Source organism: Cygnus olor, chromosome 4 (genome assembly GCF_009769625.2).
Source record: "Cygnus olor isolate bCygOlo1 chromosome 4, bCygOlo1.pri.v2, whole genome shotgun sequence".
Taxonomy (NCBI): Eukaryota; Metazoa; Chordata; class Aves; order Anseriformes; family Anatidae; genus Cygnus; species Cygnus olor.
In genome coordinates this window covers 46,773,024-46,799,940 of record NC_049172.1, presented here as the reverse complement: position 1 = coordinate 46,799,940, position 26,917 = coordinate 46,773,024, and the positions used below count along the sequence as shown (strand labels likewise).

Genomic DNA, 26,917 nt, shown 5'->3' with positions numbered 1-26,917 from the left:
CTTACACACTCTGAAGCGGTAATTGTTAATGAGCTGGACATGAAAGATTGCCCTTCATTCAAACTCACCAAAACTTCTAGAGTTCTAGAAAGAAAAGGGAAAAAAAATCAGCAGCCATAAAACACTCAATAAAGGCACATACATGCTGTGGAGCTACTTGTACATATAGACTGCATTCAAAAAACAGAGAATGTGTTCTAAGAGAGGAAGATGGGAGCCAGTCCCTCGGAGCTGCACTAGCTGTGATTTCACAGAAATATTAAAACTAACGTGGTAACTTTGCATTATGATATGTAAACGCCTCTGATGACTTTTCAGTGATGACGGTATGTAACTGTTACAGGGTTGTACTTTGAGAACAACTTGAGGCTTTCAGAAACCAATTTTTGGTCATTTCAAATTGAGCTTTCTTTTCTTCAGTTTATGCTGCTTAAAATTGAATATATTAATAGCTTGCAGTGTCCCTCTGGTGTTGTGTCGATTACTATTAAGAAATCATTTTAGTCCTCTCAATAAGCAGCTGAACAGAGAATATCCCTTCTCTAACATAAAATACTCTGAAAAGTTTTACATAAAATAATTGCAGATCAACTGTAAAAATAACATTGTTTCATCTATTCCATAAACATTTCTTTAGTCATATGCAGGCATTATGGATAAAAATGTCGGATAATTATAAATGGTCAAGACTTTCTATAAATAGTACATAAACACTGCATACAAATAGTATGTGGTTTACATTTTACAAATTAACCCTAGAAGAAAACAACACATGGTGAATGTTAAACAGAAGAAGACTCTTCAGCTTCTCTGGCTTGGATTCCCAAGATTCAGACAGTTTATACTATGCATAGATGTAATTAAATAAAAATATAGATATCCATGAACTAAAATGATTAATCATTTATACCGTTCTTCTTATATGTCATGAATTTTTATTCTGGCACAAATGCTTTAGTCAATATGGAGTTCAAAGCTATTTTAATTAATTTGGCTAATTTCTTTTTCAGTTTTAGTAAAAATGAAGTAAGTTGCTTCCACTAAACTAATTTTTAAATGGTCTCTGTTATGAATAATTGATCTAACAGAAAGAATAACTCTAATTTACTTCTAATTACTACGGGAGTAAGTGAACCAGAACAGATAAAATAAAAAATTAATTAAATTCCCTCCCAACTAAATAAAGCAAACTGTGAAAAACTTTAGTTAGGGATGAATTTTTAAAATGCTGCGCTTTTTATTATCTTTTTTATTTTCAATTTCTCACTTTGCCACTGTAATGAGAAATGCTATGAGAAACTTGAGCATGACAACCCTGCTTGGGTTTGACTGGCCAAACAATCCTCTGGACTTAAGTGCAAGAGGATTTCATTCCATGCTTTTGTTGAACGGAGAAGGACTTAAGTTTATGATGTGCTGCGGAAACACAGTCTAAATCCTGACGAGTGTCCCTGAAGAAAATTGGAAGTTTAAACCCTTCAACTTTGTTGAGATTTGCAGATCACAAGCACAGCGCACGCAGCATTTTTCTGCCCAAGGCACTGACCTACAGCCCAGTAAAGTTAACGTGACTCTTTCCAGCACCACCAGGTCACATCTTTTTGCACCCTGATCACACCACGGCATTAACTAGGTAACTGAGAATTGAATTCAGTCGTTAAATCCAGAAAAAATCACAGCACACAGAAGTACTTTTTGATGGCAACTTTTCAGTTATGTTCAAATCCAAACAGGAAAGATTGTTCTCTTAAATGTTTCATTTCCCCCCCAGCCTTGTCTTTTTAAAGCATGAGTTAAAAGTAACACGCCACAGGCTCCACACCAAATTTTGGAGTTGGTTACACCCAAGAACAGACATTCATTGTGGTTGTGTTTCCTGACCATAAAGCCTATTCAGCCTTTATACTTTTTCTGAACTTCCCTGTATAATGGTGGGTACCTTCCCAGTGACTGATACCTAAACTGGGATTATATTGCTTGGTTCAAATCTGGTAGCACAGTAAGAACCCTTCTGCAGTACACCAAGTAATTTTGATTTTTAAAATACCATATGATGTTTTTAAATTCTACAAATCTAAATGCCTACATACCTTGTGCATTTTCATTATTTCCCATATTATTATAACTCTGTCTAAACACATTTTGGCTTTTCCTCAGCTCTTTTATCGTTGTTTGGAACCATTTCGTTAGTCTTTCACTGGGCAAAACTCCACTGAGATCAAAAATAACTGTGCCTGTGCACTAGTGAAGAACTTCTAGATTTGGCCAGGAACATCTGACCACAGTTACTGCTAGTTACTGGGGTTGAATTTCCAAACTGCTTTCAGATGCTTGCTTTTTCCCCATTTCATTTAAAAATAAATAAATAAATGAACATGAATCCTCGATTTCATATGGATTTTCTTCTGCTATCTAATCAATTCCCTTTGCTGCTTGGCAATATCATCCTTCCTCCTGACCAACTTGTGCTCTCAGCCAGGAATATTTTCTAATACCTTTTCACAATGTTTTTACCCTCTGGTACTTTGTTGATCTGCTCACCGTGCTCCTACCAGTCCCAAACATAAGTGGTTGAAAAGGAAGATGCACGAGTGCAACAAAACACATTTGAAACTTCAGAAGAAAAGTAACGTTGAGGCATGTTTGCACTATGGTGGCTGTACCTCTAACCGCTACTGATGTTTCTTTCTCATGCAAGGTTTGTATATGAACGCCTACAAACATACAAAAAAAAACCAAACCTGCTAGGTCCACTAAAAAGATAATATAGATCATTTCCTACAGCTTTTGATGAAAGGAGGCTCCCAGGTATCATTCAGACCTTTAGGAATCAAATTAATTATTTTGCAGCAGTGCTTCTTACACTCACAACCTCCACACTGCCCCTCTCTACTCTGACAGGTTCCTCAACTTCTCCTCTAAGAAAGCAAAAATCTTGGTGCCCATTGCTGCATACCCTGACAGTGGCTATGTTAACTAACTCAAGTATCACATTTCACACTAAACAGTTCCAGTGTGTAAAGGAGAAAGCATATCTTGGGAATTCCTGCACCTGCGACTTAGGTATTGGGGTTTCTTGGATTCCCAAAGACAGTTCCAGCTTTGAAGAGTTAACATGCAATCCTGTTAAAAATATCACTCAGTTTTTTTCTAACGTATTTGTGCTTGAATCAAAAGTGATCCTTTTTTCTTTTCCCTCCCCTTTGCCACGCAGCATACTGCCACTGCAATATATGCTATTTTCTTCAATTTATGTTCAGTTCTCTACAAACCTGAGAGCTGTGCTCTGGCTCTGTTCATTGACCTAAATATTGACCTGGGATTTAGGAGAAAGCTTGTGAGTAGGGATGTCTGTCATCTATTCTCTTCAGCAACGTGCCTGAGACTGCAGGAGGTGGGTGTGCTGAAAGGGCAGGGTCGCAGTGGCACGACCCACTTTTTTGTAGCCTCAGAACACAACCACACTTACACACCAAGTAAATGACACATAAATGGTACCTGTTTGAGTGTCTGAGTTGGAAACTGAGCCTCAAAAGTAGCACAAAAAATGGGGAGTTTACCCATATTTTTAGGAGGGGCCACTATCACCCTCTCCAGGACTGAACTCTGCTATCAGTGGGACCTGAAGATCTTATCCTCAGTCACAGATATGCATCTTTACACCATTCCAGCAATACAAGGGGCCCCAGAAAAGGGCACTGATAGCATGCACATCTAAATGAGAACTGGGCCCAAAGCTATAACTCCCACTGACTGCACTAAGAGCAGGTTTCGAGTCCCCGGTGCCGCATCGCTGCTGTCAGGCTTCGCATTCTCCCAACCTTTAGCTGTCAGATGTTCTGACAGATATCCCAAGCAGCAGGCTCACTGAACACATCAGCTATCAACACAGATACAATGCAGTAGGAGCAACCAGTTTCTGTATCAACTTCCATTTTGATACACAGCTGCAGGGATAAGCCATTGGAGATTTTTCAGAGGAGCTGATCATACTCGTTCAGTTCCAGAAGCTACAGAGTGAACTCATACAGATAATTATCTCATCTTCAAAAGGATGAACCTGTCAACATACAAAATCACTTCTGTCCTGAAATTGTCATGTCTGTAGGGTATAAGGAAAGCATTTTATTCATTTCTTTAGCATCCACCTGTTTGGTGGGCTGTGTGTACTTCTGCTTCCTATAAACAATACCCCTTCAAATTTGGAGCTCAATAAAATGAGCACCCTGTTTCTTCTATCCACGCATTTGCAAATGTCCAAGGGAAAGCCCTATCCACAAATACATCTATTTTAGTTAACTGTTAACTGTCCATGTACGCAAGGCTTTTAGCTCAGCACTCTGCATAAACTGTAACTATTCTGAAAATAAAATGACATTCAGAAGTGATTACGGTTTTGGGGTGCCTTCACTTCCAGTTGTCAGTGTTGTTTGAGTATTGCTTTCCTTCAGTGATGTCCCGTAAAGCTCAGGACAGCTAAGAGCAGAACCAGCCTCTGTCAGCAATTAACATTTCTAAATCTTTGAACCTCTATGGATCCTTTTTTTTCTGTAGGCAGGAGCAATACAGTTTAACATGTTAAGAGACTGAAGTGGTTTCTTATAATAGGCTTAAATCACAAGGGAAAGAGCAGCACAGATTTTGGTCAGCTGGTTGTAAGACCATACCTTCAGTCTGCCTGGTAAAAATGATCAGAAATACTTCAAAAATGTCTTCACAGGTAGTAATGCATGGTTTTGTAAGTGTGCGGCCAGATCTGCTACCATGTATGTGAGTTACATGACTATAGCCACAGTATACTAACTGCTTTCCAAATACTTGAGGAAAATTTGTCTCTCCTCCCACTGACATCTGTACAGAGTGAGACAATAGAAGAGTAGAAATGCTGTGCTGGCTTGAGAACCGTGTTCAAGTCTTCGCTGTGCTCACCTCACTGTGAATCTGATCACACCCAGGAGCACACACAAGGGCACATTTTCTTGTAGTAAAACTAACCTTTAGAGACAACTGTATTTTTGCAAGGGAAGGCTAGAATGATATTGGTTTTTTACCACCCCAGAACGCAAACAAACGCTGAACTCTGCTATGAAAGCTGCTGCAAAACAGAGCATCTCCTCAGGTCAACCCCGAATAAAACCCACAAAGAATCAGGAAGTGTAAATGTTGATGTTGCTGTGGCAACCCCAAAAGACATTCTCCAGCGCCCTGCTAAAACCTCACCCCTGCTGTGTTCGTGGTTTATGGTGTGGGTTTAGTTTTGTGCGCATGGGGAGGGGAAGCGGGCCTTGAGGATAACCATCAGATGTTCTAACACCACGCACAAACACCACGGCCTGGCAACCAAGAAGTATGAGTTGGCCAGCTTCTGCGTGTCTACCTTGAGAAACACGGTGGCAGGAACACGCCATCAGGGAAAAGCAAGTGCAGGCCTTCACACTGTTCCTCCAACAGCCTGTGGTGCCCAAGTCCAGCTTTTAGCCCAGGTTCTCCTTCGTATCTTGGGACTACTTCTGACACAGCACTTGAGTGATGTGCAGTCAAAGAGATGGCAAACTTGAGTTTATAAGCATGTGTAATTAGCACACCTATTCACAAACTCATTTGTTTTTTATATAACACAGGCTTAGCATGCAATTTGCCAGTGGTCTATGTTTTTAAACCTATTTCATTATAGTGAAAAAAAATGTGTTTTTGTTTACAGTTCATAGCCCTTCCTGAGTGTGGAAGGGATTTTCCTGTATTTTGTCACAGGCAAGTGTCACCTTGTGGATGAGAATCAATACTGGAAATACTCACTGTGACAGAGCTTTTAAAAATACTCTTACTTATGACCAAAGTTAATCAGAAGAATCTTGCAAGTTTAAACTGCACTAGCCACGGACCACTGACCATTCTAATAAATAATTTATCAAAAAAATGTAACTTGACAAGTCCCAACAATTGCAATTTTTTCCTTCCTCTATGTCCACTGTTGTTTTATTGTTACAGAAGAGGAACATGGCCCATTGCCATATGTCACTACAGCTCTGGTCTAAAGACTTTCATACCCTGTGAAATACAACTGACATTTCAATCCACAGTAACCTATTTGCAAAGTATTCATTTGCTCCTTACTTTATGAGCATCCAATAAAAGACTGCCATTTTATGACCCATTAAAAAAGATGAAAAAATTAAATAAAATTGTGAAAGACATTTGCTGGAAGTAATAAATAATTTACCTCCAATTTTCACGCACTGAAAATTAAACTGGCAACTGCTCAAAAAGTTATTAAAATTATGGTGACTAAAGGTATTTTAGAATCAAGTGCCAGCATTAAAATAGCTAAAATGCTGTACATAGTTGGAAGGAAAAAAAATAGATCTATGTATTTGAAAGGGTATTAAGTAGTATTTAGCCATGCATTCCATTAAAACAACTACTTCCATGAATCGCATGTAGTTTTATTACACAGTTGATGTTGGTATGCCAATAGTAAGAGTGCATGTGTGTGTATAAATGCATCTATACATATCTACGTATATGTACATATACAGAAATCAGACACTGGAAAATCAGTACCAGTGGCAAGAGAGGGGTTTGGTGGAATGTCTGCTTCAACTATGGTTTTTTGTACACCCATCACTTTACCCCTATGTAATTTCTCATCCCCTGCACAACATTTTGACAAGACGAAGGGGTGCTAAGGTGACCGTACTTTATTTTGGTCATCCAAAGGATGGAGAAACTGGAACCCACTGTGACCAACCATAGCACATACAGATTTTTAACCCTTCACCACTTTTCAGAGAGGACTAAACATGTCCTCATTTGGTGCAATGTTGTGTTTTAGTTTGAAGGGAAAGCTCCGTTGCCAAACAATCCTGACCTCATCTCAGCAGGTGGACTGAATATTTTTGTGCCCGGTGAAGTGGCCTCTATCATGCCGCCATTATTTGCAGGGGATCCAACTAGTACTTAGGCATGCATTCCCACCAACCGAAGCGCAGAAGGTCCTTTCACCTGTCATTGACTGACAAACACTCCAGGACTACAGATCTGACGCTGAGTCTAGGGCCACATCCCTGCAGTGGGAGGATGCAGCGCAAAGCCAGACAGGAAGGTATTTCAAGCCCACGCTTCTGGTTTTGGTCCTCTTCCTAGATCAAAAGCCCCAGCTGCATATGGACACAGTAAGTTCCCTTGGAGCAGGGTTACAAACTTTGCTTGCCAAATGTTTTGTGCATTTCCCCTGTACCAAGGGTCATTATGCCTAGGAAGCATAGGAAACTTTAATCACTGAGAATTTTACCGGAGACAGTTAATAATCTGCAGTTATGATACATGCTCACAATTGTTTTTCTCCCATGAGCCACATAGGCATAAAAAAAGAATACTTTTCTTTTTTTTCCTGAGACTATCAAGACCTCTACTGTATGCAAATCTTTATAGTATTGTCTTTTTGTGTGTGTGGTTTTTTGGTAAAAATTAGTACAAACTCATGTTTCTTCGTGTAGCTTAGCACTGAAATTAAATCAAGCTACAACTGTCTTAGGATCCCCTCTTACCACCCCAGGACTACTTAGCTTTCTCAGCACAGTGCTCAATATACTCTCTACTTGGGTTTGGCTTTCCATGGGATGGAAGTCCAGAGGTACGTAAGTATTTCACTGCTGGGAAGTGCTTGTGAATCTGAAAGAGCTGGAAGCCAGCAATGCATTAGTTGTGATCTCATGGAATCATGGGAACCTGCAGTAACAGGGTATGAAATGTCATTATTATGTTAAATTAGTCTATTAATTCAGTTCAGGATACTATGTCCACTGAATAATATTAAGCACTTAGTTCTGCTCACGCACTCTTTCTTAATGCTCTGGGAACACTGTGTGCCCTATTGAGGAACATGAAGGACTGCATTAGAAATTACTACTGATCTTAACATCAGATCCATATGTCTTAGGAGGCAGTTAGCCTATACAATTCATTGAGGATGTTTCCATCTGTGAATAGTTCCAATTATAATCTAATTGTGTCAAACTAAATGTATTTCTAAAATATTTTCAGAAGTTAATATTTATACCAGACATTAGGCCTAATGTAGCTGTACTTCTGTTTTTCTCCTACCTGACTACCTAAATGCATTTCTCTAGCAGTTTTTTTTTTTTTTTGGTGAGTGTGTGTTGGGGGGGTGATTGTACCATGTGAGTAATCAGTGATACATTGGAAGTTGAGCTGCTTACGTTGACAGATAATGTTAATATCAAATCACTGGGGTTAATTAGCCATGGGTAGATCTGTGCTGAAGAAGAATTCTGATCACCTGAGCACAGATGCTCTGAAATGAACACAGGTGACAAAAACCTGATTAATTTAGAGATGGCACCCTACCAATTAGGGAGCACAATGAAGTCACATGAGGGATGCAGGAAAGTTAAAAGGAAGCAAGCATATCTCACTTCTCCTTTAGTGTTGGCTATTGTTCTCTCTATAGCCTTTGAGAACTACTCAGCTACTGTGCTTAAGGAAGACAACAAGTGTTCCAGAAACTGGCAAGCCAAATAAAGCCTTGTGATTATCCTGCTGGCTGGTGCCTCTTTTTGGAACTGCAGACTGCTGGTTCTCCTTCATCAAGCTCTTCCTAAGGTACAGCTATGCAACCAGTTACTGAGAGAGAACAGCTCATGGGTTTAGTGTGCCTGTGCTTTTGTATACAGAGAAGTGGTTTTACATGGGTTTAGTGTACCTGTGCTTTTGTATACAGAGGACTAGTATTATCTTGAATGTGAAGTATCATCGTCTGTTGGCTACCTAATATTAATAAATTAATGAAAATAAAAAAATAAATTAATATAATTAAGAAGTCTTATTTAATTTTAATTTTAATCACTCCCCTTTCTCCAGATGAGGTGTTATTAAAACAATATATCCTTGTAATAGAGCTTCCAGGCTGGGGCCAAGGCTTCCAGGATAGGTCCTTAAACCCATGCTTGAGCCTGCCTCACCTGTGAGTGGCTAAGTACTCATCAGCCAGCACTTACATTAATGACTCATTTTGTTTTGTGGCTAAACTAATCCCCTACTATGTTACAAAGACTAGGATGATTCTATTTAGTTAACAGTATCACATAAAGACGGTAAATATGTAATTTAATTTGAGAGAGAACAGATGATGGTCAACAAACACCCTGGAATATTCACCCACCTCTTAAATGACTCTAAAAAATACCTAAGTCAAATCTGCGAATTTGCATCTTATTTACATTCTTTAACACTTGTTTTGTGTACCTACAGGTTTCCAAAATTTTGTCTTTTTCAGATGAGGGGTAGTGTAAGTTATGACTATGCCTTTAAATAGTAATTTGAAGCTATAGCTGCAGAGGACAGTAATTACTACTTTCATCTGGTTCTCAGATAAGTTTCACACAACTTCTATCAGTACTCTTTAAGGCAAACAAATTGACATTCTGCTCAAATTAATGAACTTAACAAAATTACAAGCTTTCCTGAAGGAAATAGGTAACTTTGTAGAGTTATCCATGTACTCCGGAAATGCACTGAAATTGACCAAGTGAAGTTCTGTGCCCACCTGATGTGGGGGGAACACCTGGTCTGACTTGTGAAGAGCATCTTTTAAATATATGCTCAGATGTCTTTTGTAATAAGCTAAGAAATTCTGCATATATTACCTACTTGATATTTTCTTTCCATCTGGTAAAAGGAATGCTGAAAGACAAAGGCTAATTTTAACTTACGATTGTTATCTAGTTACTAAATAAGACAGTGCTGAAAGGTTACTGTGTAGGATGAGCACAGCAGTGGTTCCTGGTTCTCGAATATGTGCACTGTGGGCAGTGTGGCTGATGGATGCAAATTGTGTGTCTGGGAGGTATTAGTGGCTGTGGTGCTTTGTTAGGCCAAGAGTAAACTAATAAGACTTAAAAATGGGTGCTGGGTTAGGTCTAAATATTAGCTCATTACCTGCTTGTTTTTTTAATGATTGTGGTGTTAGAGGGAAGTACAATTGTGTAATCTTAACAATAAGTTAATGATACTTTTGTGTGGGAATGTAAATCTGCGTATTGTTCACGCCCAGCCCCCACTTGCACACATTTCCAAAGGCATTCATATGCCTCCTTTGAGAGAACTAATGATACTGTATCAGCTCTCATTCAATTTTGATATTTATTTCATATTTGCTTGAAGAATCAGGCCAATGTTTTTGAAAGCACATTTAACTATACCATATGCCTACTTAAATCATCCCTATCAAACAAGTTGTAGGATGATGCTCTAGTTCATTCTGTTCTGTTTTCCCTTCCTTCACAATGTGTTTATGTATATTTATCCAATTTGTTCTGTTCTTGCCAAATTGCAGGTTTGAGATCTCAGCTATGCAGGGCAGCTGTGCTATTGTTGATGCCTTACAAAACAAAGGTCACAAACTGAGCCTGTATCACTACAACTAATGACAGCTGCATGCTAACCATGATGGCATAGCCACACAGAATGAGCAGGGTTCATGGACCCTCAGAACTAGGAATAAATCTTACCTTGCCCTTTGGTGAGCAAGAACTTGAGTCTCACTTTTAAGAACTAATTTTTGTGCAAATTAGTCTTTTGCTAAATATACTGCAGTTTAATTTATTAATTCCTCCCCCTGTGTGTGTGTGGGGGGGCGGGCACAACTTTAAAACCCTACCACCACAAGAAAAAAATCTCAACTCAGCTGTCATTTTTTTTTAAGAGGAATGATCCCTCTGCATGTAACTAATAATAGTTTTTCTCCCTTTGGAGATTGATAAGAACTACCAGCTGTTCCAGCCTAGGATGCTATTGATGGCATAAAGGAGTCAGCTACACAAGATGTTTCCCTCAAAAGAAGGTTGTTTCCAAACCTAGCCCAGCAACTCCACGTAATGAAACACCAGGGCGGGACTGTTTCGAATGCCCTTTGTTTGGTAAGAGATCAATCTGCAAGGCTTGTGAATTCGATGCTATTTGCCCCTTGGGTGGCCTGACACATTATTTCTTCTGCCTTTCAGAACAGAAGCCAAGAGTCCAAAGTTATTTAAAGGGATGTTTCTTAGAGCTACACATAGCTTTCTGAAATACTAAAGAAGAGGGAATGTAATAGATGGAGCGGACTAATGAGATGAGGCACATGTCCATAGATCCAGCTCTGAGACTATACAGCTGGCTTTGAGGCTGTCTGTCTAAAGCTACTTCACCAGTGTGCTGTTAATTATTTAAAAGGGAGCACTGGGGAAACTACCATCACATCTGTCACCCATGCACAGGCAGAACCTTCACTCATTGCAGGACCAGATGTGTTTATTCGAAACAAATACTAACTAGCTACTTAATGGGTTAGAATTATTAGCTGGAAGTTAATTAGGCAAACATACTGAACATCAGTCATCTTACGCAGCATTACTTGAACACACTGCTATACTTCTTTAGAGCCCTCATAGACCACAGAAAAAAAGGGGGGAAAGTAGACATCCTATAGTGGAGCTGCAGTAAAAATACAAATTCATGGTATTTGATCACTGTGCATCAAATGCAATACTTTAGCTAATTGATTTAACTAGGTGGAAAATGCTGCCTCTTAATACTGAAAATGTACTAGCATGTGGAAGGAAGCAAGTGGATGTTGTTTAGCACCTACAGGTGTCAGAGCAGAAAAGGAAATTAAGTGTAAAAGTTTTTCTAAGTACAGTCAAGTCAAACTTGCAAAAGGATGGCTTCACTGCTTTCGCATGTATTATACATATTCCTGAAGATGCAGGCACTTGCATGGCATTCTGCCTGTGTAACGAGCTTCAAAACATATCTGGCCCATGTAAATGCTCATTTCCAAAGGGGTAAAAATTTAAAGCAATTTTTAAGATGATGGCTCTCAAGTTCGTGCCCCAAGAAGCAGTGGATGGAGTGAAGACATAACATGCTCTGAGGGGGAGAAATAGTTGGGATCCTTTGTTAGCAGCCTGCCATGACAGCCATTTCAGAGAACACCTTTCAGCTGCTCTCAAATGAGAGCAGCTGTCTAAAAACCAAATGAGGTAATTTAGAGGATGGAGCACCACAATCCATTCATCTGCAGTGTCTGTTTGCTTTTGTGGTTCCATGCTCTTCCTCTTAAATCTGGTGTTGGAATTGATTAAAATGATCCTTTTAAACTGGAAAACAAGGCTCAAAATAGTGATTTCCTACTTTAATGGAAACATCTTTAACTCAAAGCACCTGAAGTAAACATGAAGCAAGTGCTTGTCTTAGAATTGAGAGGTTGTTTCCCATGGAGGCAGAGAAGGAAGGCAAGAGCATCAGTGAGAGCTTGGGCATGAGTTCCTGGGCTTCCAGCTTGCTTCAGTTCTCTCCTATGTAGCTACAGTAAATAATGATCAAGGCCCCTAAAGCACTGAGCAGCAACTTCCTGTAAACTGCAATTAATTTTTAAACAGCCCCCTGTGGTATTTGTTTCACTTTGAACTCTTTTTATGTGAATTTGTCACAAACTCCTAGGAAGAAATGCCCTGGATTTGGAAGTGTACTCCTCCATTTGCGCAGGGCTACAAGCTCTTTCAGAATACAACTTTGGCATCCCTTAAGGCCCTATTGAGAGAGGTTCTCAAAGCCATGTCCAACTTCAAGCTTGTGGTTAATTCCCATTGTCCTCAGCCCTGCATGTGATTGACAGCAACAAGTAGAGCAGCTCATTCTGCCTTAAATCTGTAGCTCAGAGATGAAAATTATACCACTGAAATTTGGGGCAGCAAGAAAAAAAATTTGCCTGCATTCAGACTGTCACAGGCTTCCAAAAGGGATAAAAATGGAGCTTGTTTAAGCAGTAGCTCAAATGAAAATAGGCTGAGGGCAGGTAATGTGAACTGTCAAGTATAAACGGGCAGATAGCATTACTGGACATCGTGGCAATTCCTGCAGGGGAAAAGAATTGATTTCTCTGAAAGTGAAACAGGAAAACAAGTCAGTTCTCTTTTCTAGAGAGAAGTTGAAATTTGCAAAGAGGAAGACACAGATGTAGTAGGTACCTAAGCTAGGTCATGAAACCTGTTAGTGAAAAGGCTGAAAGTACTATGTAATGAGATTTTGTTCCCTCATTTTTTATTCTTAAAGGCTAAGGAAAGCATCTGAATTGCGAAGACAGGATCAAAAGTGAAGGAGCGATAAACCAAAAAAGATTAAAATCTAAAGACCTGAGAAATACCAGTGTAGAAACCACAACGTGCTGCTCCTGCTGAGCTGCCATCCCACTGACAAGGGAGTGCAGGATGAGCCAAGCAGCTGTTCTTCAACAGGAGGAACAAAGGCTGGAATGACACAGGCTCCTCCTGTGAGAAGTCTGGTTAACAGCCAGCTGAAAGCATGTTTCAAGGTGGTATTTGCAGCTCAGAAACAAATCCATGTCCTCAGTCCTAGAGATCCCTTCCCCCTGTGTTTTTGTTCTAGGACAAAATTTGTTTTCTTACAGTTGTGAGTCTGAGCTATATGATTCTCCAATTAACTTCAGACTCTCATAAGACTTGCTCAATTAAGTTCTATTTTCCCCCTGTGACTCCTCACTGCAAGTCTGGATAGGAAGTACATTTAAAGTTACTGCAAAACTTGTCAACTTGTGCTTTTTTCCAGGAGCTTTTACTACTAGCAATATGTAAAAAACAAACTGATGATCTTTAACAGATTCTCTCATGCACACCTGTATGTTTTGCTTGAAGTGAACTGCATGTCGGAGACTGAACTTCAGTCAGATAATTTGAATCTGGAAGCAGTGGAGAACTGTGGGACACAAGCATGGCATTTTCTTATTCCTACCACAAAAAATAACTCAAGTTCAGTCCTCGCTCCTTAAGCACCATCAGCTGCTCATGTTGGACAGGATGTAGGAAAGGATATACGCAAACTGAAGCCAACATGATTTGAACAGAGGGCAAGTAAGGTTGTTCAAGACTAGTAATGCAGGCTGTCCTTCTCTGCATGTGATCTCATCACAAACTCAAGGCAGCTCTCAGCATGGTCTCACTTGCACTCAGGTTTGTTTGGGTTATTTCTTTTTGTTTGTTATTCCTAAAGCTTACAAACCCAAAAGCAAGTGTACTGCCTACTTCAGATTATATGGTCAAATGCTACTTCACTGGAAAGGTGTTAACAAGTCACTCAATTCAGAGATGGAGGGAGGTGGTGTGATAGTTAAATGAAAGCAATGATCCCGCTTGACCCAATGTCCACTCTTCTGCTGGTGTCTTTGAAACAGGTAAACTTTTTGTACATTAGTTCAAACAGATTTAGTATGTTTCAAGGTACAAGAAGCTTATGTATCTTGTCAGAGGTAAATGCTCACTTTGCTTTTGTCAGCTAATCTTAAAGCAAATACTTTGTATGAATTCAAGTGCAAGGATGCATGAAGCTGGTTAGCAACAATGCATGTGCATTTTGAAAAACTCTTCTGAACTTCTCCAAACTATTTTAGGAACAATGATTATTTCTCAGCCTGTTGGTTCATTTTGAAGATGTTTCTTCCTAGCAGAGACCAAGCCTACAAAAATCTCATAATGTAATACGCCAACAAGAAACCAGTTTAAAGAAAAAATTGAGGTAGTTAACAGGTAGATGTGTAAATTATAGTACAAAATATTTCACTGAAACGTGTTGTGGTAGTTTAAATACTTGTATTGTTTGCACCAAGAAAGAAGGATGTGTAAATGTTTAGGAATTAGAATTATCTTGTCCAGATAGTCTTTGCACTGAAGCCAGAGGAGGCTTTACAAGTGGTTGAGAGGAATAGAAGCTGTCAGTTACTGGAGTTAAGTCTACAGATGTATTTTCAGAGTGTGAACTCCAAGAACTTAGAGCAAAAGGACTAGAACAAAAGCCGTGGTAGTGTAGGAATGTATTTTTCTCAAGCTTTTTGTGTACTGTTGCTGCAGAGAAATAAGGACTCTACTTTCTGAAGTACAATGACTACAGAAACCTCTCAAGTAATTTTTATAGAAGAAATGCTCTGATCTAGTTTGATTCCCTTGAAGCTGTGGCAGGACAGCAAAGTCCAGCCTTAGCTATTAAGAGGAACTCATTTTCTCAATTGTCCTGCAAGATCCTCAAAATATAGTGCTCTTCAGTTGTCAGTGCAGGAAAATGGATCCTTTTTGCACACTGGTTTGGTTCTAATATTACAGTTGCCCTCACAGTATCTAAGATATTTCTCACTATATGAAGCAAAGCAATTAACCTTCCTTGGGTTTTTGTCATCCCATAGTGTACAAGAGATTTCTCCATTCTGTACTGTTTTAACATTTCAATTTTGTATAATGTGTAACTTGCTCATGTAGAACTCACAAGTAATTATTGTCTGCCAACTAGTCAAGAGTCTTGTAGAAGAGATGACTTTGTAAGAGAACAATGTAATTTTGCACCCTGGAAGTGGCATGTCAAGAAGGTATTTTAAGTAGCATAAGCAGCACAGTCATGTTGTAACATAATGTAAAGTTACCACATCAATCTCCTGCATGGTACTATGAAAACGGTTTGAAAAGAAAGCTTAGTTATTAATCTACAGATGGTATTTTGGAGGCTCCTAACTAAACACAGCCAGCAGCTGGAAACCAAGTATAAAGAAAACAAGTATAAATACACAATGGCACCAGTCCAGGGACCTTACCTATTCCACATAGGCTTTTATTGTTCTGCATTTGAAAACTGCGAATCAATCACTCTCGAAGTGTCTCAAATGACAAAAATATAATTAAACCCATTATGTGAGTCTTTCCTGTTTACACAGAAAGAAAGCTGCAGGTTTAAGAATCACAAAGCTAACTTTGCTTGTGTTCTATTTAACTCCGCTAAAAAGAGCACTAGAAAATGAGCAGACCGGTTGTTGCTACATTAGCAACTAATATTAGCTCCACTACATGAGGAATTACTGGGAGTTATCCAGCAATAGTCTGAGCTGTGCCAATGGAAAGTCAAGAGTTCAAGTATGTACATATCTTTCATAGCTGTCACTCTTCTGCACAGTAAATTGTTTCTCTCCGGGCCAAAGCTGTAACTACTTCAAAATAGGATTGTGGAACTGTTTTACATAGCAAGTTTTGAAAAATGGTTTTCTGTGAAGCTGCACAACTTCATGTGTGGTGTTCATGTGTTCTTATAAACAGTGCTGAGAACAAACATGCTGTAAATAGGTGCTTCATCTAGACTTTACTTGCATTATGGGTTGTCCATTTCAGTAACATGTCACAGAACAAGAAAAAGGCAGCATGTTCAAGTAACTTCTATGGTGCTTTAATCTATACAGATAAATATGCCATGCATTTCACATTCATTTGGCAGGACAGGCTGTTTACAGGCTCTCAGACTGTGCTATGCTTTCATTTTATGAAATGGTTTCACTTAAAGCTTCAGGTTTTGGGGTGTTTAGTACTTGGGGCCTAATCTGCTGTTGTAAGGTCGTGTAACTCCCATGAAACACTTAGCATGGAGAGGAGGAGTTCTTAACATGACTGATTTATATCTTCCTCATGATAAAATTAGGTCTCACAGCTGCACATGGTGCTGATTTGTTTCAGCTAAGACAGCAGTTTGCTACAGCTGTTTGTTGTACAACAGTCACACAACAGCTTGCAGCCCAGCTCCATCAAAACCAGTGTAACTGCACAGTGTAATGTAATAGCAAATTGTGCTGCAGGAGTTTGTTAGTGCTAAGGTTGAGATCAACATTTTGCATAGCTGTGTTAAAGGCAACTTCAGTATCAGGAAAACATAATGGAATGAAAAACTCATCCCCCTCCTCTGCTCTCCCATGTAACTTCCCTCCATGCTGATTTCCTGCATTGCTCTAAAACAGTGCTCACTCCCCAGAGATGAGCTTTGGCTGCTGCATGGAGACTACAGTGCAGCTCCTCCACAGTGCTTCACCCTTTCTTCCACTGGGGTTATTCCCTGAAGCTTTTTCTTCTGCTGCTTCCCAACGTTTCTCCTCCCAGTTGCCATTTAATGCACAAAACAGATGTGCATTTGGGGTTTTGCTATCAGTCTTGCAGCAACTGAGGTTGTTGATTATTGCTTAATTCAGAAAGTGAATTACTCAAAATCTAAGCAATATGCTTAGTTCTTAAACAGCTAAGAGCTCTCACAAAAATGACAATGCAAAGCTGTAGCAAAACTTTAAAATATTAAAACCTTATCCCAAATAATTACTTGAAGACCTACTTGCAAAACTGAGAAAGTAAACAGCCTTCTCCCTCCCACAGGGCCAAGATCTGACATGCAGTTTTTTCACTTGTGATTAGCTTAGAGAATTTTTTATTTCATGCTGCTATCTCATAAATCTGAACAATGAAGCTGAAGTGGTTCTAAAAGCCTTGGGCATGTCTGAATTTGAGAGGAGGAGGGAAGAATTAGCTCTCCAAGAGACAGAAGTAATCTACAGCCATGGCCAGTGACACTTAGAATAAGGCTGGAACTGCGGTTTAGCCATGGTGCTGTTATGAGATTGCTGCCGTTGTTAAATTAGTGCCTCGTTTTATCATTACATGTTGAGCAGTGGTACACATCTTGACACACAACTTTAATAATAGCTTGTAAGTGTCGGTGATAATGTAATCTGTTTAACAATGAAAGCGTATTATGCCCTGATAAAGCAGCTAATCTGCATAAAACTTACGACAAGCCAGACCTTTTCAGTGTTGAATAAACTGGCTGAATATTCATTTTTAAGGCACTGTCCAAATTGCTTTGGTCACAGATGACTGTTTAAAGCCCATTCTAAAGCTGGAAAATACACCAGGGAAATAACACAAGAATGAAAAAAATACACAAAAACAGTCCCCCATAAAAAGACTGCCTCTAGCTAAAAGCCCACATGATTAACATCAGCAATAATGGGTCCAATGCTAGCAAAACACAGGATGACATTTGTTTCAAGTACTTACTGGCCACTTCTGTATAGGATTGGTGCAGGGCACAGCAAAAACTCTGATTCCACCTTTTTGGGTTTTTCATCTGTGAAACAAATCACATGAGATGAATATACTGTACTGTTTAATTGAGACGGTGATATGTAACGGTGCTGTGAAGTCCAAGCTAGTACCCAGCATACTGTAAAATGGGATGGGTTGTCTGGAACTTGCAAGCAAGCAAGCCCAAGTTAGGAAGAAAGCTGCTTTTTTAAAGCTCATGCTTTGTGAAGGGCATATACAAACCCAGAGTTAACTTTCAATCTGAGCCCATGTCATATTGCTTACTTAATGTATGTCAGATCATGTTCTTGCAGAGAAATGTTTGCTTAGAATCAAGGCCTTTTTTTTGTTTGAGGAGAACATCATTTAGGCTTTCCTTATATTTGAAAGGTGTGTGTTGGTTTCTAAGTGAGCTCAACACAGGATTTGAGTTAATGACTGTTCTATCAGTTGAGACTGGAGTGTTTTCTCAAGTGTTTCTCATGCTTTTTGGTGTCTCAGTGCTTGCAAAGGTCATAGAGGTTTATTTGTAGAGCAGCGTGTCCAGCAGAACACTCCTTTTCTGTAGGTGTGAAAAGCAGAGGAGAGAAATAAAGTTCCACCCTGCAACTGGGTAGCAGAAGACAGCAGTAAGCTTGGAGGGCATCCAGAAAGTGACCAAGGGGTCAAACGAGAAAAACCCTGTACACAGTGGATACTGTATTTGCTGAAGGGAGCTCTTTTATCTCATTTCTTTGGTAAACTGGGAAAAAGTCTGTTCATGTCCACATGTCGTCCTCCCAGCTTCCCCATAGAAGTGTTAATTTCTGTACTGGAGCTGCTCCTGCAAGCACGGATCTGCTCCTGCAAGCACGGACTAGTTCCTGATTTGGCAGGGAGGGGAGATGAATGATCTGTGAGATAAACTTGGAGATGACTCGGTCCTGCACTCAGGGAGAAGGCAGACATGCAAGTACTTCAGGGGCAGCTGAAGGAGGAGCTGTTAGCATAAATGAGCTTTTCTCATGTGCTATAATCTGCGCTGACTGCTTGGCCTAGATTTGAGGCTAGTTGTGAGGTGGAGAAGAGGGATTAGCACATTGCCATATGTTTTTGTCTTAATGGTATGTTTCATAGATTATTTTTCTATTCCACAGCTACATTTGGCAGGTTTCCTTTCCAGCATTTGGTAATGGTTCTTTATAAATGCAGAAAGAGAAACATGCCAAATGTATCTTTCAAAACCTGAAGAACAGACAAAAACGTTGGCTCTGAGGCTGGTCTCAAAGAGGAGCCCAGGCTATCAGTAAGGGGAACTGTCACAGTGTCCTCTGTTACAGGCTCATGGTGAGGGCTCTGCTGAGAGCACACCGGTTTTTCTGTACAGGAGAACACAACATTGGAACAATTTCCCTTTTCTTGGAAGCACCTTCTTCCCTGCACTAGAGCTCAGAGCCCTTCCAACCCTTCTCATTTAGTCCCTCTCGAGAGGAAACTGCTTGCAGCCCAGCACAGAGCTGCAGAGACAGCTTGTATATCAGAGGAAGGATGGCATCAAACTTCCCTATTACCTCCCTGTACTGTTCGGTAAACATTTGCTGTTGTCCATTGCTGAAGACAAGAAGCTTGGTGGGTTGCAGCAGGCCTTTGGCAAGACCCCATGCAGCAGATTGTGTTTTTATGCTGCAACATATAATAATACATCACTATGCCATTCCCTTCCCTTTGTGTGCTTTAGCGCACCCTTTACTAAAGCCAAGAAAAGGAAAAGCAGCCCAGAGATCTACTTGGAAATTCTCACATCAGATGCTAGCAAGTATTTGGGGGCTTCATCCTGTCCAAGTGTAGCTATTTCTACCATCTCAAAGCAGACACATGCTCTGTACAGCTTTAAATGACTACATGATCAGGGAATCAGAGACACCAAAGTCAGAAAACACTTTTAAAGGTCATTTAAAGAAGGCAATGCGGTTCATGCATTTTTCAGTGACACTTATCTAAGCTTTTAAAAGGCTTTCTAGGTAACCTACTCCAGACCTGAGAAATGTTTACAGAGAGAATTGTCCTAATAACTAAGCTAGAGCTGCTGCAGAATTTTAGGCCTGTTGCCTCTTGGTCTCTTCTCAGTGGATTTGGAAAGCCAAGATTACTATTTACTATTACAAAAAATAGTCAACTTTGACCATGCCTCCTTTCTGTTAAATGTAAGAAATGCACTTTTTCAGTCCTTCCTTAGTGTGCGTGTTCTCTTGACTTATGCCCATCTGTGCCAGCTTCTGCTGAATGCTCCACGGTGCATTCACAGCCCACTCTGAATGTGCAGCAGATCAAAATCCAGGTAGCTAGAGGCTGGTTTTGGCACCACAGGCCCTGATTTGAGTAGCACTACAACCTAGCAATCATTAAGTACTGTAAGCCTGTTTGCTGTATGCTGGTAGCAATGCTACTAATTAATTCCATAACTGTTGTTACAGTAGCAGCAACCACTAGCAGGACAGGGGAGGCTTACATTTGTGATACTTATGAAAAATAACTGCATCCTTCTCTCTTGCATCCTGTAGGTCCCTATCTTCAGCCATACCTTATGGGACTCCTGAAGATCTTGAACGCTCAAGTACCACTATGAACTTAACCATATGGATGTGAGTCTCAAAACACTCATGTGAAGAAGGTATGTGCTATTATTTTCATTGCCCAGATGGACGGACTGAGGTTGACTGAGGGGAACTGCTTATAGTAAACAAGTCAGAAGCAAACTAGGAATAGAACTGTGGAACTTCTGACTTGCAAACCAGACACCTAAATGTAAATTTAAGTCGTCACTATCTTAGTCATGTTACTGATATCTCCCCTATTGACTCTAACTAGTGTGAAATCAACTTTCTTCACCTAGAACTAGGCCTGTTTACCCACTTCTCCAAGTAAGAAAGGTACACCAGGATAATAAATACAACTATAGTAATTCAGTCACGTTTCAAATTCTAGTTCTATAAAGCTAATCCATAAAGCAAGTGTAAATAAATAAGCTATAGCTTAATATGGGGAACACAGGTGATGATTTCAATTGAAACAGAAGGGAAATTGAAACAAAAATATTTACACAAGCTGCCTTTATCCAGAACCATGCTATTCTCTTATTCTTTCAAACTGCTTTAGAAAATCTTTAACAGGCGAGAGAAATTGGAAGAAAGTATACTGGAAATACAGGTTGAATAGGATAGGAATTCAAGACAAGCTAATACAAAAATCAGACATTAGGTGGGGGGAAAATGTTTTTTTCTACAGGTCCATTTTTTGTCATTTTTCCAGTCTGGCTTGCTTCTAAGGCACACTGCTCAGAGCAAGAATTGGATGTAATTCTACTAGCTGTCCCATTTCTGGATATCAAAAATGGCAAAGGTTACTGTTAATGGTATTTTTTTCCATCATCATCTCCCTTTTGCTAGTTCAGGGAACAGAGCAGCAGACTAGGACTAATCCAAATCGTGGCCTGACATTTCCTCTGCCCTGTTGTAAGTTAATGCACTGAGCAACAGAGAACCAATTCCTGAAAATTTTGCCTAAGATGATATTGTCCATCGAGATTCTTAATAAGATAAGCAAATAGTTTGTGTTATGTTTTTGGAGTTCCTCTGACTTCTGTAGCCCTCTGCTCAGAAGAATTTCGCAAAAGACAATATTTTGACAGAGGAAGAACTAAGGATTACAACATCTGACCAAGGGTGAATGCTAATTACAACAAACAACTCTGTTGATTAAGAATCACTTCTCTGGGAAACACAAAGCTACAGGCAAAGTGCCTGTAGAAGACACCATGTTCGCTTTGAAAAGGAATTCCTTTCTGCATGTCAGAAAGTTTCTATCCAGATAGGGATCTGGCTGCACTGAGCATCATTGCTGGAGAAGAATGCTGCTAAAGAAAGCTAAACAAATGAACTATGTCAAAATGCATGGATGGTGTTATTTCATGTGGTCAAACACTGGTCACAGTTTACAGTTAATGGTCATTGGTGGCAAGTTCAAACCACAGTGTGAGATGTGAACCAACTTGCATTCTCTTACTAATCCTCTGAGCTTTCCTGTTTTTCTTTCATCCATACCTTTCTCTTAAGACTTGAATTAACTGAGGCAATGATGGGGAGAGGGAAATCACTTATGAAGAAATATGAAGGCAGATGATCCCAAACTCAGTACTTACGGATGGTAGTTCCGTTCACTTGGTAGGTGCAAGTAATGCCATCGGTTCTTCCACCAAGGGTTAAGCCACTTCCTCTAAGAACAACTTGGAACTCCTCTGGAGAGGAAAAATAAACAATCACCTGTCTTCAGTGTGCTGCAATAAGGACTAAATTTAGAAGGGGAGAATTTCAATACAGCTAGCAATAAATGAAGCTCAGCACAGCAATGGTTCAAACCCAGAACACATTCTTTGACTCCTAGTACCTCGCTCTTCTGTTAAGTCATTACAGGAAAAATAAAAAGAACTGTTCCTGAATCAGTATCAACTGAATTTGATTCTGACTAGCAACAGGACCTGTGTAAGTGAATTTCCTGCATCTCAGTTGCACATGAGGAAAGCTTCCCATTGAGTATTTGGATAAATAAGGAGTCTGGGCATCTCATAGGAAGACTCTCCAGATTCTGAGCAGGTTCACTTAAAATGTTCTCTTCTGTCTCTCCTTCTCGGAACTAGTTCTCCAGAAGTTGTGTAAGGGCCATACTATTTGTGTGTTTTGCAGAGGAGGAGGGAAAAGAGTTTGTTTACTAAGGCCACTGATTTCATTGAGATGATTTATGTTTTTAAAAGACATCAAAATACAGAGATGTTGCAACCACCTTATTTTATTTGGTTTCAAAGTATGCGTGAAATGTGAAATTAGAAAGAAGACAAGCCCTTACAATTTAGTGTAAGTCTTCTATGTAAATGTTACCTCATGCTGTACCAAAACAGTCAAATGCTTTACTGATCATACTCTACAGATTCAGGGCGCTAGAAATATTCTTGTGTTTATTTGGACTTAAATTATCAGGATTCCCAGAACTTGACTCAGTGACCATAGGTAAGAATTTGAGTGTCACAAAATGTATCATTGCTTTGAATACAAGGGTAAGTGCAGAGCATGACTAATGGTAAAGCAGGAGATTAAGTATCTCAAAGTTTATGTACAAACTAAATTGTAAGAGCAGGCCTTGGAAGACAGCTCCTGAGGAGAAAAATGATCCAGTAGAGAAGAATCTGATTTACTTTGAATTCCCTGAGGAATTTTTAGGTAGAGTTGTTTGTTTCCTAGATGACCTGTGGGGTTTTCCTTTGAATAAAATACGGATATCAGTCCTATAGTAATTTTACAATGATAAAAACTTACCTCCCACACAGACACTGGATGGTTCCAAATATAAAACTTCAGTGCATGATTGCTTCAGTACCTGTCGCAAATAAGGAAACAGAAATGGGTTTCAGAATGCTGTTTCAGTGAGGAATATATTAAAACAAATGCCTGTACCTAGAAGATGCACATGCACAGCTACAGATTGGATTTGCATGTGCCTGACTTTGTAGGACATTATCGTGAACCATGTAAAACTTCTGCATGTTGGCACAGTCAAATCTACGAAGAGTTCATAAGACTTGGATTAGTATGTTAACCTGGAATACTCTTCAAAACAATTTCTGGCCTTGAAATTTCTGTCCAGTTCCCTGACTTAATTTTCCATGGAACTCAATCCTGAGGTTTAAGCCAAAAGTTAGTCACAAGGAGCCTGATCCAAAATCCAGCCCAGGCAAAAGTCTTCCAATAACCTGTAGGTCAAGCCAAGTGCACGTTATTCCAACTGCTGGCATCTTGCCCTATGTAAAGCAGAGCAAGAACGCATGGCTTTCTTGAACTGCGTTCTGTGGTATGAGGATTTTTATTTTACTGCTGTATCAGCCAGCCTGCTTTGCTTCTCCAGCCAGTCATGGAATATTCTTCCAGAGGGATGGGATAAAAATGATATTGCTACAGCTAACTTGAGAGATAAAGAAGATGGAATGTAAGGAAAAGGAAGAACTAGACAAATTAGAATGACTTGTACTAAAAAAGGTGGTCATGGACACTAGGCTTAGTTTCAGCCAAGCCTTCCCCTCTGTAAGCAAGTAATAGGAAATTTCTGTTAACTTGGGGGAAGAAGTCACCTGAAACTTGTAGGATTTAAAAAACAAAATGCATAGCTTTGTCTTTTTCTGCCCTCACATAATAATGTGATTTTACCCAATGGTTATGAATTATTTAACTTTCCTGTTGTATTTAAATAGTTCGTAGTATGTTATTTTTAGCAGGCATTCTTGTGTAATACTATATGAAATCAAATCATGTGCATAGCATACTATCCTGTTACTGTCCCTTCTGTACTTCCATTTGCCAAAACTACCTGTTCTGGAGCTGGCCTGTCAGTAAATGTACCTGTTTTACACTCAGCTCCTTTGTCCCTTTAAATGCCACCTTCTTCACTCTCCCCTTGGCTGGTGCTTTTTGTTGCTACATACCCAGACCCAGTAGAAACAATAACATATTTGTCACTGCACATAGTCAAAAAGCATGCAGGGTTCCAAGGGAAAAAAAAAACCTGCCTGTCTCATTTAACACTTTCCATATCACCTGTCTCCCCATAAACTGTTGTGCATGAATTATTTTTGTAGTGCTTTCAATGCCCATTTATAAACACAAAGCTGTATCTACAAATTTAAAAAGAGACCTTGCAGGCACATACATTTGGATGAGACACAGCAACAGAGATCTTTGGAAAGAATGTAGCTTGAAGTTCACTGTAAATCAAGCAGTTTATATTAGCTGAAGATCTCATTCTCTTGCTTCCAAAAAAGGACTTAGCTTTTTGATTGCTATTTCAGTGGAGGGAGAACTGTTCCTTAGTTTATTTTTGGAGAAAAATAATGAAGCAACTTGTCCAAAATAAAGAAGGAATAAAGCATTTTATTCCTTTATTATAAAAACATGTTCTGTTATTTCTCTGAAGACTGAGTCCCATGAATAGTCGCATTTAAATCAATGAGACTATGGACTTGTTTCAGTATGAATGATTTAGCCCTTGATCTAGCTTGGCAATATGAAGGCCCATAGAATTCACTGGGATTCTTTCACATCAGAGTAGCTCCAGATCCCCAGGAAGAAACTTAGGAGTTCCTATATTGTCCCCCTTTGCTCACTGGTGAATAAGGGCTGCATTATGAATTGCAGTGTAAGGAGGACCTGGAACAATGACAGATGCTTGAGTCATCTGTCTTTCTGTGGAAAGTAGTATTGTAGCCCCACCATGTTTGACAGCAATTTTCTAATGCCATTTCCAGATGCAATACAAAGCAGGGAAATAACCTATTTGGACATGCTTAACTCCCTTTGCATTTAGAATAAACAGTGGGGGAGGGGGAGGGGAGGATGGGACCTGCAACTGATACATACAGTATGGCTTTGAATTAATTATCGAATTTCATGAACAAAAGGGAATTGTAATAGTTCAGGATATACTCTTCCCACACGGTACCATGCAATTCATGTTTCTACAGATAGATGTGCCATTTGTGACAAAGCAGGAAATCAGTTGTTCAATACTGTTCTTAGAAATAAACAGACACTGCTTTTCATCATTTAAACTGTTGTCATTCTCCACATAGCTTGAGAAAGCTGTGCTCCCCCAACCACCCTCAATTTCTTGGCAAAGGTATTGACCTAATGCTGTCATTTGCATGCAAACCACGCTTATGCTAGGAAAGCTCTGAAGATACTTTAGTTTGTTTTTCTGAGGTACTCCAAATAGTTCGCTACCCTTTGAAGCACTACTTCTCCTGATAGTCCATACTTATTAAAGATATATATTGCTATAGAAATCTGCTTTGTTATCCCTGAGAATCTCTCCCAACAATCAAGCAACCTTAAGAAGCAAATATCAAATGTACAGAGTTGAATCAGGTGGCACCAACCTACAAGTATACAGATAGCTCTTCACTCAGCCTTTACTTTCTGGGTTCTTCCAAACACTCCCTCAAAGCAAAACTTTACCAAAAAAGATCCAATCTTATTAATTTTAACAGGCATAATGATTTTGAAAGGCTTTGCTCAAAAAAATAAGGTAACTAACATTTAGCTGTCACAATGGAGAACCTGAAAATATTTCCAAAAATGGCAATCGAAATTTGTTCTTAATCATCTTAAAAGGATGTATGGAATCTTGAGGCTTTTTCACTCTTCTTTCTCTGGCTCACACTTTTCTATCTGTTTTAATATTCATTTCTCACTCTTTCCATGCAAGGTGTTTCTTTCAAGCCACCACAATGCACTCCAATAAAGAAGTTTGTCTTTAGGATGAAGGATGTGAAAGCATTGTATGCATTTTGTCTCAGATCCATGTTCCATTTCTAAATGTGCTTTTGTACCCGTGGTTTGGGACTGTTGCTGTTTCACCCTTTTGAGTAGCCTTCTGGAATAATCTTTCAAGAGCTTATGAAGGGTACTGAAAAGAGATGAGGACTGTCAAACCTCCCCTGTTCTAGACATGGGTGCCTGACCAAAGAAGAAGCACTGGGCTTATGCACAGAGGGTGTGGGAGTTAGCACCCACAGCTGAACTGTAGTATTCTTGCCACTTGTGCAGCCAAAGAGGAGGATGAGGTCAGCCTTGACAGTAACAGCTTTTAGTGGAGCTTTCTCCTTTGTGCATGTAATGGAAGCACATTCAAACAATGGCAACACACAAACCAAAGCATCTATATAATTTCACAGCCCCCCCTTACATATTAAATGTCAAAACTATCTTTAAACCATCTTGCTGTGGAAACCTGGACTGCAAAGTCAGCAAGATTGAAATGAACTCTTCAAAAGTCTGTACTATGCTCCCTCTTCTCTGGTTCAGGACAATCAGAGGAAATGATTTGGCATTGCGAAGTCATTATTTAAAAATTTACTGCCCCCAGGAAAAGTTGAAATAATCACTATA

At 39.5% G+C, this 26,917-nt stretch overlaps 1 protein-coding gene and 1 long non-coding RNA gene across 4 annotated transcripts in view; one reads left to right on the top strand and one right to left on the bottom strand.

The window, feature by feature from the left end:
* ANTXR2 (ANTXR cell adhesion molecule 2) overlaps nt 1–26,917 on the bottom strand; it is a 112,683-nt gene that overhangs the window by 59,976 nt on the left and 25,790 nt on the right. For both annotated transcript variants that reach the window (XM_040556671.1, XM_040556670.1), the window contains 4 exons: nt 23,297–23,357; nt 22,129–22,224; nt 17,925–17,994; nt 6–84 (listed from right to left, as the gene is read on the bottom strand). In XM_040556671.1, coding sequence (XP_040412605.1) covers nt 6–84; nt 17,925–17,994; nt 22,129–22,224; nt 23,297–23,357 — 306 coding nt within the window. The remainder of the gene's footprint in view (nt 1–5; nt 85–17,924; nt 17,995–22,128; nt 22,225–23,296; nt 23,358–26,917) is intronic.
* LOC121070058 overlaps nt 10,778–26,917 on the top strand; it is a 40,276-nt gene continuing 24,136 nt past the window's right edge. For both annotated transcript variants that reach the window (XR_005819866.1, XR_005819867.1), the window contains exons 1-3: nt 10,778–10,937; nt 13,627–14,027; nt 20,492–20,601. This is a non-coding gene — a long non-coding RNA (uncharacterized LOC121070058). The remainder of the gene's footprint in view (nt 10,938–13,626; nt 14,028–20,491; nt 20,602–26,917) is intronic.